The sequence below is a fragment of the Artemia franciscana genome, chromosome 21 (assembly GCF_032884065.1).
Source record: "Artemia franciscana chromosome 21, ASM3288406v1, whole genome shotgun sequence".
Taxonomy (NCBI): Eukaryota; Metazoa; Arthropoda; class Branchiopoda; order Anostraca; family Artemiidae; genus Artemia; species Artemia franciscana.
Genome location: NC_088883.1, coordinates 6,748,316 through 6,765,785, shown reverse-complemented (window position 1 = coordinate 6,765,785; position 17,470 = coordinate 6,748,316). Strand labels below are relative to the sequence as shown.

Here is a 17,470-nt window from a genome sequence, read left to right as displayed (position 1 = left end):
GTTATGTGTTGTTAGCATTTCTATAACTAATAAGATTTCACAGTAGCCATTTATGCCCATCACATTGGTTGACATAAGGTCCAAAATTATTTGAAATTATTTCTGATTGATTTACTATTCTTAGCTGACCAATCATAGACCATTTAGCTGACGAATCATAGAACATCAGCCGACCAATTAAGTGCCCCCATGTGATGACAGTTAGTAAAGAGCGATGTGTATTCCATATATATTTTTTTTTACCTGGTCATATTGTATAGAAGGGGTTGTCGTAGAAATTGGGGAAGGGACTAATTAAATTGAAAATTGGAAGTTTTAGTCCTCTGTTTAAGCATTGGAAGTGAATAGATTATAGCAAAATGCAATTTTACGCAGAAAATGCAGCAAAACAAAGGGGAAACACAGTGTTCAAACAGTTGCTCTTTACTAGAATTAACTCTAGAACAAGAAGACATATTAGTGAAACATGGGATAAAATATTTCTACCTTGAATCTAAAAGAGAAGGGGAGCGCAAAATTCCATTTTTAATTAAACCGCTTTATTGCTAATCAAAGTTGGTACTGTGAAAGAGCTGCCATAGGCGTTGGAGTTTATCCGAAGATTCTCCGGTGACTAGCCAAGAGGCATAAATAGAAGGATTTGGCCGTACCACTGAATAGTATGCTGGGCAAGCTGTGTCGAGAAAGGAGTTTTTGTCAGTACGTGACAGGAGGGTCTGGCTGCTAAAGAAGTTAGTCCAGTAAAGTCCCTCGATCCTTCGAAGATGCTCAACCTATGCGATACCGTCTGTGCTTCTAAAGAAGTTAGTCCAGTAAAGTCCCTTGATCCTTCGAAGAGGCTCTGTCTATGCGATACCGTCTGTGCTGCTAAAGAAGTTAGTCCAGTAAAGTCCCTTGATCCTTCGAAGAGGCTCTGTCTATGCGATACCGTCTGTGCTGCTAAAGAAGTTAGTCCAGTAAAGTCCCTTGATCCTTCGAAGATGCTCCGTCTATGCGATACCGTCTGTGCTGCTAAAGAAGTTAGTCCAGTAAAGTCCCTTGATCCTTCGAAGATGCTCTGTCTATGCGATATCGTCTGTGCTGCTAAAGGAGTTAGTCCAGTAAAGTCCCACGATTCGAAGATGTTCCGTCTATGTGATACCATCTGTGTTGCTAAAGAAGCTAGTCCAGTAAAGTCCCTCGATTCTTCGAAGAAGCTCCGTCCCTGCAATACCGTCTGTGCTGCTAAATAACTTAGTCCAGTAAAGTTCCTAGTCCCTACATCCTTCTAAGATGCTCTGTTTGTGTGATATCGTCTCCACGCCTCCATTTCATACAGCAGCACGGTACTGAGCAACGCATTGTAACTGCGTAATTTGATATGACAACTTACGTTTGGCTTACGCCAGATGCTGTTCCAACTCCCAACAATTGCCGACACTTTGCCTATTCGATATGTAAGCTCATTTGTGATCAAGCCATCCGTTGACAGAGTAGATTTCAGGTAAGTGAACTCAACCACATCTACTTGGTTGCTCTCAACGTTGACTTCCTTTAAAGTAGAACGGAACGTGGGGGCTCAATGAGTAAAACTTTGGTTTTCTGCCAGTTAATCTTCGGTCCAGCTTTTGAGGCTTTTTCTGAGAGCACCTTTAAAGATTTGGTGAAATTTCGACAGTGTGCGCAACCAAGCCTATGTCGTTGGCGGATTCAATATCAGAGAGTAGTCTTTCTCTAAACTGAAAGCGGTTGGTCGTGCTGGTTAAGTGTAAAACTACCACAAATCACCATTAACAAATAAACGATACCCAAAATCGAACAGAAATTACAATAGATAACCTAGTCAAACTTAGAACGAGCAGAAATTAAAAGGAGTAGGGCTGAAAACCCCAATGTCCTCTTTAGGCTAGAACATAATTTGTACTTTACTAAAAAAACAAAATAAATAACCATGTACTGTCTGTTTAATAAACATATTCTGACACGTTTTCCTTATAGTTTTAATGCTTCTTTTATTGAAGTCAAAAAGAGAAAACATTTAAAATGTATTTTGTTTTCAGTAAAGTGCAAGTTATGTTCTGGTCTTGAACATAAATTTTAATAATATTATTTTTAATTTTGACTGTGTATATAATGTTAATAATTTTAATAATGCAATTACGTTAATTTTGGCTCGTTTTGAATTTGAATCGGTTATTAATTGTAATTTCTGTTCGTTTTGGGTTTAATTCATTTATTGATGGTGATTTGTGGTAGTATCACGCTTGGAAAATTATTTGAATTCATTTCTACTGATTTTTGGCTAAATGAGGCTCTTTACTTTTCTTTTCTTGTTTTGTGGAAAAAGTTTTTTAAATTAATTTCTGTTCATTTTTTAGTGACAGTCTTTTTCACAGAAAAATTTTTCTACATCTTTTTTTCTATTAGACTCCATAGGTTTTATTTTGAAAATCATTTGACTTTATTTCTGCCAATGTTTGGTTTAATGAGACTCTTTACTTTTCAAACAGTTCGTGGTAACGAACTGTAGTAACGAGCGACCCGGCTCAATAGTAACCAAAACTCTAAAAAATGGAATTTTGATACCAATAGCTACATCAAAAGAATCGCATTTTAATGCTGGTTTTAAATATATAAGTTTCATCAAGTTTAGTCTTACCCATCAAAAGTTACGAGCCTAAGAAAATTTACGTTATTTTAGAAAATAGGGGAAAACACCCCCTAAAAGTCATAGAATCTTACCGAAAATCACACCATCAGATTCAGCGTATCAGAGAACCCTACTGTAGAAGTTTCGAGCTCCTATCTACAAAAATGTGGAATTTTGCATTTTTTGCCAGAAGGCAGATCACGGATGCGTGTTTATTTGTTTTTTTGTTTTTTTTTTTTTGTTTTTTTCCCAGGGGTGATCGTATCGACCCAGTTGTCCTAGAATGTTGCAAGAGGGCTCATTCTAACGGAAATGAAAAGTTCTAGTGCCCTTTTTAAGTGACAAAAAAATTGGAGGGCACCTAGGCCCCCTCCCACGCTAATTATTTTCCCAAAGTCAACAGATCAAAATTCTGAGATAGCCATTTTATTCAGCATAGTCGAAAAACTTTATAACTATGTCTTTGGGGACGACTTACTCCCCCACAGTCCCCGTGGGAGGGGCAACAAGTTACAAACTTTGACCTGTGCTTACATATAGTAATGGTTATTGGGAAGTATACAGGAGTTTTCAGGAGGATTTTTTTGGTTGGGGGGAGGGGTTGAGAAGAGGGGGATACGCTGGGGGAACTTTCCATCGAGAATTTGTCATGGGAGAAGAAAATTTCCATGAAGGGAGAGCAGGATTTACTAGCATTATTAAAAAAAAACAATTAAAAAATAAATGTGAAAAAGCTTTTTCAGCTGGAAGTAAGGAACATCAATAAAACTTAAAACAAACAGAAATTATTACCCGTATGAGGGGCTCACCTCCTTCTAATACCTCGCTCTTTACGCTAAAGTATTTTTAGTAATTTCAACTATTTATTCTACGGCTTTTGTGATTCAGGGGTCATTTTTAATGAATTGGGATAAAATTTAAGCTTTAGTGTAAAGAGCAAGGTACTGACGATGGGGCGAATCCCCTCATATATGTAATAAAACATGAGAATACAAAAGTTCTTTACGTAAGCTAATTTATCAGTTACGTAAATCTTTTACCAATAAAAAGATTCGTAAAAAATTAAAAGTTCTAGTTGCCTTTTTAATCAACCAAAAAATTGGAGGGCAACTAGGCTTCGTCCCCCCTCTATTTTTCTCAAAATCATTCGATCAAAATTATTAGAAAGCCATTTAGCCAAAAAATATGCAAATTTCGTTTTGATTATTCCTCTGCGGAGAGCCAAAATCAAAACATGCATTGATTCAAAAACGTTCAGAAATTAAATAAAAAAAAAACAAGTTTTTTTAACTGAAAGTAAGGAGCGACATCAAAACTTAAAACGCACAGAAATTACTTCGTATATGAAAGAGGCTGCTTCCTCATCAACGCCCCGCTCTTTACGCTAAAGTTTTTTACTGTTTTAAAAAGAAGAATTGAGAGAAAGAGTCAAACTTTAGCGTAAAGAGCGGGGCGTTGATGAGGAAGCAGCCTCTTTCATATACGAAGTAATTTTTTAAATACGATTTAGTGTAAAGAGCGAGGTATTAACGAGGGTACAAACCCCCTTGTATACATAATAAAAATATAAGATTATGAAAGTTTGTTACGTAAGTTAATTCTTAAGTTACCTATATTTTTTACTAATAAAAGCGTTCGTTAAAAATTAAAAGTTCTAGTTGCCTTTTTAAGTAACCGAAAAATTGGAGGGCAACTAGGCCTCCTTCTCCACCCCTTATTTCTCAAAATCGTCTGATCAAAACTAAGAGAAAGCCATTTAGCCAAAAAAAGAATTAATATACAAATTTCATTTTAATAATTTATGTGCGCAGAGCCAAAACCAAACATGCATTAATTCAAAAACGTTCAGAAATTAAATAAAAAAAAAACTAGATTTTTTTAGCTGAAAGTAAGGAGCGACATTAAAACTTAAAACGAACAGAAATTACTCCGTATATGAAATGGGTTGTCCCCTCCGCAATCCCTCGCTCTTTACGCTAAAGCTTTTAATTGTTTTCAAAAGTAGAATTGTGGCAAAGAGTCAAACTTTAGCGTAAAGAGCGAGGGATTGCGGAGGGGACAACCCATTTCATATTCGGAGTAATTTCTGTTCGTTTTAAGTTTTAATGTCGCTCCTTACTTTCAGCTAAAAAAATCTAGTTTTTTTTTATTTAATCTTGAAAAAACTTGTTCCGTATGTGTCCCATTGACAAATACTATCTGTAAGTAATTAAATAAAACAAAAGTTCTTGAACTGAAAGTAAGCAGCAGCATCAAAACTTAAAACGAACAGATGTTATTACGTATATGAAAGGGGCTGCCTCCTCCTCAAGAACTCAATTTTTGCACTAAAGTTTTTATTATGGAATTTTTCAACAAAACTTAGTAGTATAGACAGCGCATTAGAGTTGCCTAAGCAAAGAGTAATGTGGGCAGTTTTTTTTCTTCTTTTTTGGGTTTTAGACCGGGGCACTTCGTATCGATGGACATGTCAAAGAAACTTTAAAAAGGGCTCATTCAGTTGGAAATTGAAAAGGATAGTGCTCTTTTGAATGGTTGAAAATGGCATGAGAGCAACTAACCGCCGTCCCACACCAACCATTCCCCCAAACGCATCTGATCGTTATTTTCAGATATCCATTTTGTTCAACGAAGTTGAAGGGTCAGGAAATGATTTATTATGGGATGACAATCCCTCCCACAGCCCTCAGGGCAAGGGTTATATGTTATACCCTGGGGGCATAAAAGGTTCATATAGAGAGGGTGATCGTGTGAACTTGAAGGGGGTTCATTGGATTGGTGCCATAGAAGTGGTAGTGTCTCTTTTAATATTCAGAATGATCGAAGGGTGGATACCCCCTCCCCCACACCTCATATTTTCCCGAAATGCATCTGATTGAAATTTTGAGATGCCCGTTTAGTTGTTGTAGAAACTTCGAAAAAGACTCATTCAATTTGAAACTGAAGGGGTTAGTACCCCTTTTAATAGTTGAAAGTGATTGGAGGGCAACTAACCCCGCTCCCCCCACCCAGCATTTCCCCAAGCTCATATAATCGAAATTTTGAGATATCCATTTTGTTCAGTGTAGTAAAAAGGTCCAGAAATTAGGGTGTGGGGATGACAGGCCCCCCACAGCCCTAAGGGCAAGGTTGTAAGTTATAACCTGGGGGCATATAAGGTTCTTACAGAAAGAGGCTCATTGGATTGGTAGTCAGATTTCTAAAACCATTTTTAAGATTCAAAGTGATCGGAGGATGGATATCCCCCCTCCCTAGACACAAAAATTGTATTTTCCTGATAGAAACTTTGAGATAGCCATTTGTTGTCACACAAACTTCAAAAAATACTCATTAGATTGGAAATTGAAAGGAGCTTTTTAATAGTTAAAAGTGATATGAGGGAAACAAGCCCCCCCCCACACACACACCCATCAATTCCCAAAACACAACCAATCCAAATTTTGAGATAGCCATTTTGTTCAGTGTAGGTGAAAGGTCTGAAAATTATGTCTTTTAGAATGACATCCCCCACACAGTTATTACCGCAAGGCTTGTAACTGAACTATAATTTCTTGGGAAAGAAGAAGTAAGGCTGTCTTTACAAAAAACTGGACCCTAGGTGAAACATAATTGAGGTAAATGTTAAGAATTAAACCTATTCAGAAGGAGACATGAACAAAAAAGACACATTAGTATCATAAATCTTATGCTCATTTTCATGGATTGGTTCACCTTTTTGACAACTTTTTCAGTCCCCTTCTTTTTGTCTCATGTAGCCTTAGGCCATGTGGGAAAAAAGGACAAAATAATTAATGAAAACTAATTTAAAAATAGATAAAAATAGGGAGAAAAAGTAAATATGATTCATTGATACTTGCTACATATTATAAAGTAAAAATTCCATCATTTTCTTTTATTTTGGTCAGTTTATTTGTATTTTGTAGGGCTACATGAGACAATTAGAGGGAGGCTGGGGATGCGTTGTCAAACACGCGAACAAAGCTCTAAATATGAGCAAAAAATGAACCATCTAAAAATGTCTCTTTGTTCTAGCATATTTCCTTCTTAAAAGGTTCTAAATTTAACTACAAATTAACTTAGAAATACAAAAATAAATGTTCTCGCTTTCATCTAGAGCTGCTTCCTATTTATAGGCTCTGAGAAATTATAGACTATTTATCCTATTTTGTAGGCTAATGAGAAAATTTCGGAGCAAAACGGAGTACAACCAGCAAAACCAGGACTCAAACCTATGTCCTAACAGACAAAGGATTTCAGGTCTAGCATGTCAACCACTCATCTAGGACGGCTTTTTACCAAATAGATTATAATAAAAGCTTTAAACGTGCACAAAATACATAGATAAGGGCTTACTGCTCTTTACGATGAAGTTTACTACTTTTTAAATAATTCTTCTTCCTTTTGTTGTGATTATTCATAACACAGTTCCCTATTTAGACTTGAATTTTATGGAATCAAGTTGATGGGATTTGACAGAATTAAAATCCTCTATTTCCTTCTGAAATGTACATCAGCAACAGGAAAAGAAAATTTCTGCTTTCAAGATCATCTGTCTTCGCAGGATACTGAACTAGTTTAGCCAGATTGTAAGATTATACCAGAACCTTTGGAACACATGCGAAAAATAAGTTAGACAACGTTTTGCCGCAAATACAACACACAACTTTTGCTTTGTGTTTTTACGTTTTGTGGCACAATCGTATTCAAAATTAACTGGAGAAATCACGTTATCAACGTTATCATGGATCGCCTTATCAATCAAACTGTTCACTCTTTTTCATACCCGTTTCTAGTCATAGATATTGTTGATCAAGATAGATGACACTGTTTGGGCATGCTATTCATATCGTAGAATATACACTTAACAGAGCGGTTCTTCGCTACACCTACCAGTAACATCTAATGGATATCAGGCTACATTTGGTAGGAGCACCTCTGGGTGGTAGAACATATGAGGGATGGCTGCTGCCTCTTTTTCGATGCTTAATATGTCTCTGATCGCACATTATTAAATAAAGTTTAAGATGAAAGAGTAACAGAGTAAGATTAATAAAATTAACAATTTTGAGTTCAGAATAAAGAAATCAATGTATACTACCTATTGACCTGTCTTCGAGGGAGCCTGGAATTTTCCAGGATCCTGATCGTTCCTGCAGCCTTAGAAAATCCTTAGCAACTGTAAGAAATACGTTTTCTACTTCGCTATAGTTTTCAGCCACACTAATCTCATGGAAAGTAGCATCATATTGACAACTTAGGTTTGAACCTTCTGTGTACGTAACTTCCCTTAAAACAAAATACATACATTAGTCTTAGACATTTAAAAAGGAAAGAGGGAGATAGAGAAAGCAGAGAGAGAGAGAGAGAGAGAGAGAGAGAGAGAGAGAGAGAGAGAGAGAGAGAGAGAGAGAGAGAGAGAGAGAGAGAGAGGGAGAGATAGGGAGTGAGTGAGTGAGTGAGTGAGAGAAATAGAGAGAGAGAGAGAGTTTATGTAAAAAAGAGACGAAGGAATTGATATTATAGATGGACTCACAAAACAAAGTCTAGGTTTAGTCCACAAAAGTCTCAGAAGGAAGTTTCACTGTTGTAGCAAACCAAGACTGATTAAGCGAACCTTTAAAGCCCACAAACAAAAAATATAATGAATATAATACGAATATATTATATAATGAATATAATAAAAATAATGAATATATATATATAATGAATATGAAAAATATAATAATATAATGAATTAAATATATAATATAAATAATATAATAATATAAAAAATATAATGAATAAGAAAATATAATAAATATAAAATGTAACTGACTTGTGAACCTTTATTCCGCGGAGCGACTCCTCTGTGTGACTTTCTGTGACTCCTTTCTGTGACTCCAGCCTTGCACTCAGTAGAGCATATTACAATTAATTTTGTCATTTTCGGCACTTAATACAGAGGCCCCACAACGAAATGTGTCGTTGGATTGAACAGCGCCTATTTGAAATCTGTGGAATTATTATTATCTTACCGTCCTTCACCTATTATTCAATTATTATTTTTGTTACTTCATATTATTATATATTTATCATTATTAATTTTTTTTTTTATTTCAACTAATATTTTCCTTTCAAAAAGCCGTAATTTGTCCTTTCCAGATAGAAAATTCTTGACATCCTGGGTGTCATCGTGACATCTATGTACTTACTTACTTGGGTCACGTTCGAGCCTTGTCCAGGCCCATCGTGGCATCCAGAATTTGTCGACATGCCTCTCTCCATTGCTCTCTTTCAAGTGCGATTGGCTCGATCAACTGGATCCATTGTCCATTCCATCGGTGCCCGTGCTTCTTGAAACCTCCCATTGGCTCGAGGTCGGCTCTTGAAATTCTGGACGTCCTCGATTGGGATGCCATTCAATGTGATTGGAGTTTCATCTAGCCCAGAGGTGCGCATCGATTTTGTTTTCGATTGGCTGATCTTTAGTCCAGTAGCAAGGGATCTAGCAGCAATGTATATAAATAAAATTCTTCAGCTACGAAGGCTTGCGTTAGTGAACATTTGATGGAACAGAGGTTCCAGCAGCCGATATTCAGGCTATGTCTCCTTGATAGTATGGTAGCTAGCTCAAAATTCCCTGAAAGTTTCAACTTGATACCCTTTAGCACTTTCAGAGATACTGTAAATTACACAGTTTTGATAACTAAGATACATATGATGTCTTTTGATGTAGTTAAGCATCCTAACCCTTCAGAAATTCCTGAAAGTCAATATCCCCAGCTGTTCCTGAAATATTACAAGTAATTCCTCATAGCCACCTGGCTCCATATTATGTCTCTTGATCTGGTTCATTGTCCTTCTTAAATTTAGAAGAAAGGTCTAATTTAATGTCCTAAACTTAATAATGTTTCCTGAGATATAGACAATAGACCATTATTACAGTCTTGATTATCTTAGTGTATTTGCTCAATATCCCCGACCCAGTGTTTGAAAATTTCAACTTGATATCCTTAGTCATTATATGGAAATTGCAAATGCATCTTTTTGACGACCTCCATGCAGGTAGTTGAATTTGATTTCATTCAACACCTCCTCACTATTTTTGGGAAATTTGGACTTAATGCCAAGACAAGTTTCTGAAATGCTTCGGCTATGCCCTTTTGACAACTTGGATATACATAGTGTCTTTTGATTGAATTCAGTAAACCAATCAACATTCCCTGAAAGTATGATAGTAAACTCCTTAATCGTTCCTAAGATGTGACAGATACATCTTTTTGACAGCTTTGAAGCACATTGTGTTCTTCTGATATATCTTAATATACAAAGAAAATATTTTAACACCCTTAGTCGTTCTTAATGTATTACAGATGCAATCTTTTGACCGCTTGAATACACATAGTGTCTTTTGACTAATTCAACATCCTTCAACATTCACTGAAGGCTTTAATTTGATAATTTTAACCTTAAATATTTCCTAGAAGTTTTAATTTGGTAATTTTAACCGTTCTAAATGTATTGCAGATATGCCTTTTAAACAAACTGGATTCAAATAATGACGTTTGAATTAGTACGAACTATCCCTCAACGATCCCTAAAAGTTTCAATTTGACATCTTATACAATTCTGAGATATTTATATAAAATCCTTCGACAGCCAGGATACAAACAATGTCTTTCATGCAAATAAACAATTCTACGCCCTCGAAATTTTCTGGAAGTTTCAAGTTAATCTACATAGCCGTTCCCGAGAACCTACATACAGGTCTTCTTCACCACCTTATTGCACATAGCGTCTTTTTAGTCAGTCATCCTCCTTAAAATTTCCTGTAAGTTTCGAATTAGCATTCCATTCCTAATAGCTATTCTTGAGATACTCCAGATACAACTTTTTGATTACCTGGGTATACATAATTTATTTTGAATTGGTTCAACATCTCACTCAAAATACCCTCAAAGTTTGTAGTTAATACCTTTAGCCGTTCCTGAGGTGTCAGGGATCCGCCTTTTAGACAACCTGGAGAAACATAGTGTCTTGTGCTTCAGTTAAAAATAACCAAAATTTTTTAAGCTAATATCCTTAGTTGTTCCTAAGATATTAAATATACGCCGTTTTAAATACATGGGTGCGTTTTGTGACTGTTGATTACGTTGGTCATCCTCCTCATATACTTAGAAAATTGGAACTTAATACTGTTTTTTATCTTTTAGATATTGCAGATGCTTCCTTTTGATAACTTGGATACACTAACGTATTTTGAATTATATAAACATTTTCTTCACATGCTATGAAAGTTTCAGCTTAATGCCCTTCACTGTTCCTCCTAAACAGCATCCAAAGTTACAACTTATTATCCCTGACCATTCCCTAGATGTTGCAGATATTGCTTGGATGCACGTGTTGTGTTTTGACTCGGTTAAACATTCCCGGGAAATTTTTACTTAATACCCTTTGGCGCAACCTCCTATTATTGACCTTTCTACCACCTGATCAGGCTTAGTGTTAGGGTTTAGTTCATTATGTCCTAAAAGTTTCAACTTGATATCATTAGTCTTATTTCTGATTGTGTTTTTGTTCGTTTTCAGTTTGTTTTATTCATTGATAGTAATTTATGGTTGTCTAAAATTCGATTGTTATTGAACTTCATTTCTGCTTTGCATATATCATAATATGGCTCTTTATAATTATTTGAAAAGCTTCCCTTTCGGAAAAATCTCTTAATGCATAATAATTTTTAGAAGAACAACAACTAGTATTACTAAACAGCTCACTAAAGCACCAATTCATCCTAGGCCAACACAGCTAACGTGCACTCGTCCTTCATCGCACTCTGTTCAAAGTCTTTCTATTTACACCCTCCCAAGAAATTTTCATTTCTCTTAAATCATTTCTTACGATATCCTTCCCTCCATTCGGAGACGACCTGCTTTTCGATTGGCCCAAGACGGTTGGCCACCAAGGACAATCTTTGGCAATAACAATAACAAATAATCTCAGAGAAGAAAAATATTAATTCAAAACATTTCAATAAAAGGTTAATTTGAAAAAGAAAAACAAACCTTGATTTCTCCAAGTCTGCCTTATTACCAACAACTCCAATAATGACATCCCGCTGGGATATTAATTCCAAATATTTTTGGGCTTCTACAAAACTGTCGTGATTTGTTATACTATATACAACAATATAAGCGTCTGTCCACAGCAAATAGCGTGATGGATCCCGACCCTCCTAGAATTGAAAGTACTTTTAAGCTACACAAAACAAAACAATAAATAAAATCAAATGTCAAATGTATCTCTGGGCGCTGAAACATGACATTAAAGCTATAAACTTGAATTTTGATAGATGAACAAGCTAAATTATTTATTTAACAATTATTTTTGATTTTATTTCCACCATTTTATGTCGCACATTATATGCGCAACCGATACTGTCAATTTACCAAATTCGTCATTTTTATGACGAAATTCGTCAGTGCAAGGAACGAATTTTCGATACAAAGAATTCACTGAAACCTTCGATGTTTGTAAAAAATACGATAGCATCATCACCAACTAAATAACTAAAAAAAGAAGAGAAAACTAAAAAAAAAGAAAAAAAGAGAGAAAACTAGAAAAAACAATTTAAAGACATCAAAAATGCATTTGAAGCCAAAAAGTCATAACCGAAAGATTACTTCTAAGAATGTATCTTTCTTTCTGCTGATTAATTTCGAAAAAAAAAAACTTTCCAATAAATAATTTTTCAAAGAAAAATGAAACGCCATCTTAAAACTTAAGATGTCCAAAAATAAAGTCAATAATAATTCAAACATAATGTATCGAAAAATTACTATCAAAGAATAAATGAAATCCGAAATGAATAGAAATTAAAATGCATATTGTAGTTTTTAATTTTATCAAAAATAAAGGTTTTTTTACTGGAAGTAAAGACTAAAGATGAAACTCAAACCGAAAGAAATTTATTGATTTGCGGTTTATTCCACACATATTTCCCCAAATATAAAGAGTTTTGACAAACTAACACTTTACTAAAAGTTAGTGAAAAAACTTGACTTTTTGAAAAAATAAAAATTGTATGCTAAAATTCACTAATTACATGACCGGTAAAAGACTAATGAAAGTCTTATAAATTAGTCTTTATCTTATGCAGGGTACTTAATTACATTTTTGCAATTAATAGCCACATTCCCCCTGGAAAATTTCCAGATTTTCATTAGAAGGAAAATTGAAAGTTATCTATCGTTGTTAAAGTGGATGAACCAATTCTTGTAAATTGGTTTGTAGCTTCTCGATTTTTCAGTTTTCTGTTTGAGAATTCAAACATTCGATCGCAAGTAAAATTTTGGATAAAATTTGATTATTTATTAAAATTTTAATGAGCAGTAATTAAACCCTAAAACCAATGGTGCCAATTGGTGCAATATGAAACTTATTGACACTGCTATCAAGACAAATTTATAAATAAAAAAAAGTCGCAAATATAAAGTTTCATCAAATATGAAAATTAGGTTTTAAACGAAACATTAAATAGTTATCAATGACTCAGCAGCAGCCTCTTAGTTTTATTAACTAAATAAATATTAAAAATACTAAATATTGAAATTTTAATAGTTTTTTTTATCTAAAAGTAAGGAGCGACATTAAAACTTCAAACGAACAGAAATTACTTCGTATATGAAAGGGGCTTTTCCTCCTCAACGCCCGTGTCTTTACGCTAAAGTTTGACTCTTTCTCTTAACTCTACTTTTTAAAACAGTAAAAAACTTTAGCGTAAAGAGCAGGGCGTGGAGGAGGAAACACCCCTTTCATATACGGAGTAATTTCTGTTCGTTTTAAGTTTTAATGTCGCTCCTCACTTTCAGGTAAAAAAATTGTTTATTTTTTATTTAATTTCTGAACGTTTTTGAATTAATGCATGTTTTGATTTCGGCTCTCCGCATATAAGTAATTAAAACAAAATTTGCACATTAATATATTTTTTTGGCTAAATGGCTTTCTCATAGTTTTAATCGGAAGGTTTTCAGAAAAAAGGAGCGGGTGAGGAGGCCTAGTTGCCCTCCAATTTTTTGATTACTTAAAAAGGTAACTAGAACTTTTATTTTTTTTTACGAACGGAGGCAGTTTTCATTAGTACATTAGTACAAGGCAGTTTTCATTAGTACAAAATATACGTAACTTACGAATTAACTTACGTGACGAACTTCTATATTCGTATGTTTTTATTACGTATATGAGGGGGTTCACCTCCTCGTCAATTCCTCGTTCTTTAAACTAAAGCTTAAATTCTGTCCCAATATCTTAAGAATGACCCCTGAATCATAAAGGCCGTAGAATAAATAGTCAAAATTACTAAAAATACTTTAACATAAAGAGCGAGGTATTAAGAGGAGGTGAACCCTTATATGCGTAATAATTTCTGTTTGTTTTAAGCTTTTTTGCTGCTCCTTACTTTCAGCTGAAAAAACTTTTCATATTTATTTTTTAATTTTTTTTTTAAATAATGCTAGAAAATCCTGCGCCTCCTTCATTGAAATTCTCTTCCTCCATGACAATTCCTCCATGGAAAGATCCTCCCACGTAACTCCCCTCAACCCCCCCCCCCCAAAAAAAAATACCCCTGAAAACGTCTGTACACTTCCCAATAATCATTACTATATGTAAACAATGGTCAAAGTTTGTAACTTGCAGCCCCTCCCACGGGGATTGTAAGGGAGTAAGTTATCCCCAAAGACATAGTTGTTAGGTTTTTCGTCTACGGTGAATAAAATGGCTATCTCAAAATTTTGATCTGGTGACTTTGAGGAAAAAACGAGCGTGGGACGGGACCTAGGTGCCCTCGAATTTTTTTGGTCCCTGAAAAAGGGAATTAGAACCTTCAATTTCCGTTAGAATGAGCCCTCTCGCGACATTCAAGGACCACTTAGTCGATACGATCACCCCTGGGAAAAAAACAAAACAAATAAACACGCATCCGTGATCTTTCTTCTGGCAAAAAATGTGAAATTCCGCATTTTTGTAGATAGGAGCCTGAAACTTCAATAATAGGGTTTTCTGATACGCTGAATCTGATGATGATATTTTTGTTAAGATTGTAAGACATTTAGGGGGTGTTTCCCCATATTTTCTAAAATAAGGCAAATTTTCTCAGGCTCGTAACTTTTGTTCGGTAAGACGAAACTTGATGTATCGTTACCACGAACTGTTTGATAGACAATGATAGACAATGTATGATGGTTTCCCAACCCTTTATTTCCCAACCTTTTCATTAAAAAAAAGGCACCCAAAGTGTGATTTTGGGTGCCATATGGTCCTTTGTGATGTCGCAGTCAAGTCTAATTTATAAAAATCAAAGTTTTTTTTATTTTTTTTTTTGCTTTTAAAATTTGTTTTTAAATGAACTCTTAAACAGCTTTTTAGGATGTTCCAGTACTCCAACACAGATAATTTTTAAAAAATGTTTTTAAACACATTTTTAGTAAAAACCAACTGTACCAAGTAAAGAACTACTCAATTTGAAGTTGAATAAATTCTACCGCAAGACAAAATAGGATAGTTATTAGCATCTGTCCTAAAAACCTAAACGACAAAGGCTCTAAAATCATACTCTAATCATACTCTAAAATCATACTCTAAAAAGGATTGCAACATCACTCGATTGACATACCTTATCACATGTGTCCATTACCCTAAATGTGAGCTCTGAGCCATCGACAATATCTTGCTTCAAATAGGTCCCTTCCAGTTCAGGGTCATATTCACTGATAAATCGTCGCGTCATGAACCGAACTGTCAACGCTGAAATAACAAAAAAAATTATGCAAACGTATATAAACTTAAGACGCCAAAGACTTTAAAAGGTGTATGGTAAAGGGAGGGGGTCAGCAGCCAAACTTTTATTTGAAATAAATTCTGTCGGTTTTAAGTTTTGACTTGAGTCTGCGTTTTAATTTCAAATCGTTTTTGGATTAATTCACTCATCTATATCTGTTTCTATCATCTTTATGTTAGGTGTGATTCTTTGTTTTAATTTCTCTTCGTTACGGGTTTCATTTATTCTTTGATACCAATCTCTGGTAATCTCAAGTCTGAATTAATATAGTACTTTATTTCTGCTCGTCTTAAGTTTTCTTAAGTTTTCTAACTCTTCTTTGGGAAAATTATTTCTCGGAAAGTTTTTTTTAATAATTTATTTTTGTTTTCCATTGTCTGTGATCTATTACTGAACATTTATGAGCATTTCGTAAAATAAAAATATTATTAATATCTCTCTAGCTTTTCAGGTTCCTGACTTCAGAGTTAAAATATCAGACATTAATCTATGTTCTTAAGTTTCACAAGATTATCTGAGCGTTGCATCTGATTGCAATTAGGTATAATTATTGCATAAATTTTTCCAGCATAATTTTCTTCCAGAGGACAAGGTTTAGAGAGCTTCTTGGATTAAGCTTTTGATTCAATAGTAGTTTCTTGATAATACACTCGAAGGCAACCTGCCGAACGAAAATTTAAAAGCTTCCATATGAATTAAAATAGAATGCTAATAGAAAACTAAAAGAAAAACTAATAGAACTAATAGAAGAGAAAATAATAGAAGAGAACTAATAGAATAGAAAATCTAATAGAAAAACTAAAATAGAAAACTAAAATAGAATAAAAGAATATATACGTCTCAAAGGCGTTACTCAACTTTCTTTGTTTTTTACTCTTTAGAATCTTTTATTTGTGACTTTTACGTAAGCGTTTGCTTGGCGGGGTCCGAAAAAGATTGCGTATACACAACTCACATATGTATACACATAACGTGTTTTGATTCAGTTCAAAATCCCTCTCTGCATACTCTGAAAGTTCTAATTTATACCCTAGCAGTCTTAGAGATACTTCATAAACGCATTTTTGACATCCCGGATGTACATAGTTTTTATTTTTATATTTTGACAACTTTATGAACATGATGTATTTTGATTTAGTTTAACATTCCTTAAAATTTTCAACGCAATTTGCCAAGCCGTTCCTGAATAATTCTATACTAATATTCTTAGGGGCTCCTGAAATATTTCAGACACCATTTAGATAAACTGGATACGTATAGTTTCTTTTGATTTAGTTCAGCATCCCTCTCAGCATTCCTTGAAAGTTTCAACTTCACAATGTTAGCAGTTCCTAAGATTTTGTAGATACACCCTTTTGACACCTTGTATACAAATGGAGTCTTTCAATTGAACTTAAAATCGCAATCGACATTTCCTGATAGTTTCAGCTTAATACTTACTGCAGTTCCTCATATACTGAAGATAAGCCCTTTTGCCGAACAGAATGCACACAATATCCTCTGATTAGCCCCAATCTCGCCCAAAATATTCTGTGAAACTTTCAAATCCATGCCCTTAGCCTCTTTAGCCCTACCCAGGATCAAACATAACTCCCTTTCCCACTAGTAAATAGTAGACATATTGCAGATTTTACTGATTAATTTAGAAATAAAAAAAAATTAGCAGATTGAAATTGTATTATACTATTGTTGGAAGAAAGAGAAAAACATCATTCATTAATGAAAACAGAAATTATTGTGTTTTTTTGCAAACAGACACAAAAGGTAGTTTGCTAGAAAATTGTACTTTTTCTATATTTAATAGGACATTGCCTGTTTTATGCACACACGCCGAGCAGTAGGGGCTGACTATCTTATCTGAGCTCCCTTCTCTGTTCATAGGTGTTTATGTATATGACTAACTAACTAGGAATGAACAATCAACTATGTGCATACACTTTTCATCCTTTTCTCATGCACAAAAGGAGTGGGAAGCCAGTTATGCACAAGACAAGGAAGCAGTGTAGTCCATTTTTTGTGGTCCAAAA

The 17,470-nt window shown here is 34.6% G+C and overlaps 1 protein-coding gene across 3 annotated transcripts in view; it reads right to left on the bottom strand.

Annotated features, from left to right (window-relative positions):
* LOC136040935 (ras-like protein family member 12) overlaps positions 1 to 17,470 on the bottom strand; it is a 41,135-nt gene that overhangs the window by 7,933 nt on the left and 15,732 nt on the right. For all 3 annotated transcript variants that reach the window (XM_065725362.1, XM_065725361.1, XM_065725363.1), the window contains exons 3-5: positions 15,279 to 15,409; positions 11,671 to 11,840; positions 7,728 to 7,915 (exon numbers count right to left, since the gene is read on the bottom strand). In XM_065725362.1, coding sequence (XP_065581434.1) covers positions 7,728 to 7,915; positions 11,671 to 11,840; positions 15,279 to 15,409 — 489 coding nt within the window. The remainder of the gene's footprint in view (positions 1 to 7,727; positions 7,916 to 11,670; positions 11,841 to 15,278; positions 15,410 to 17,470) is intronic.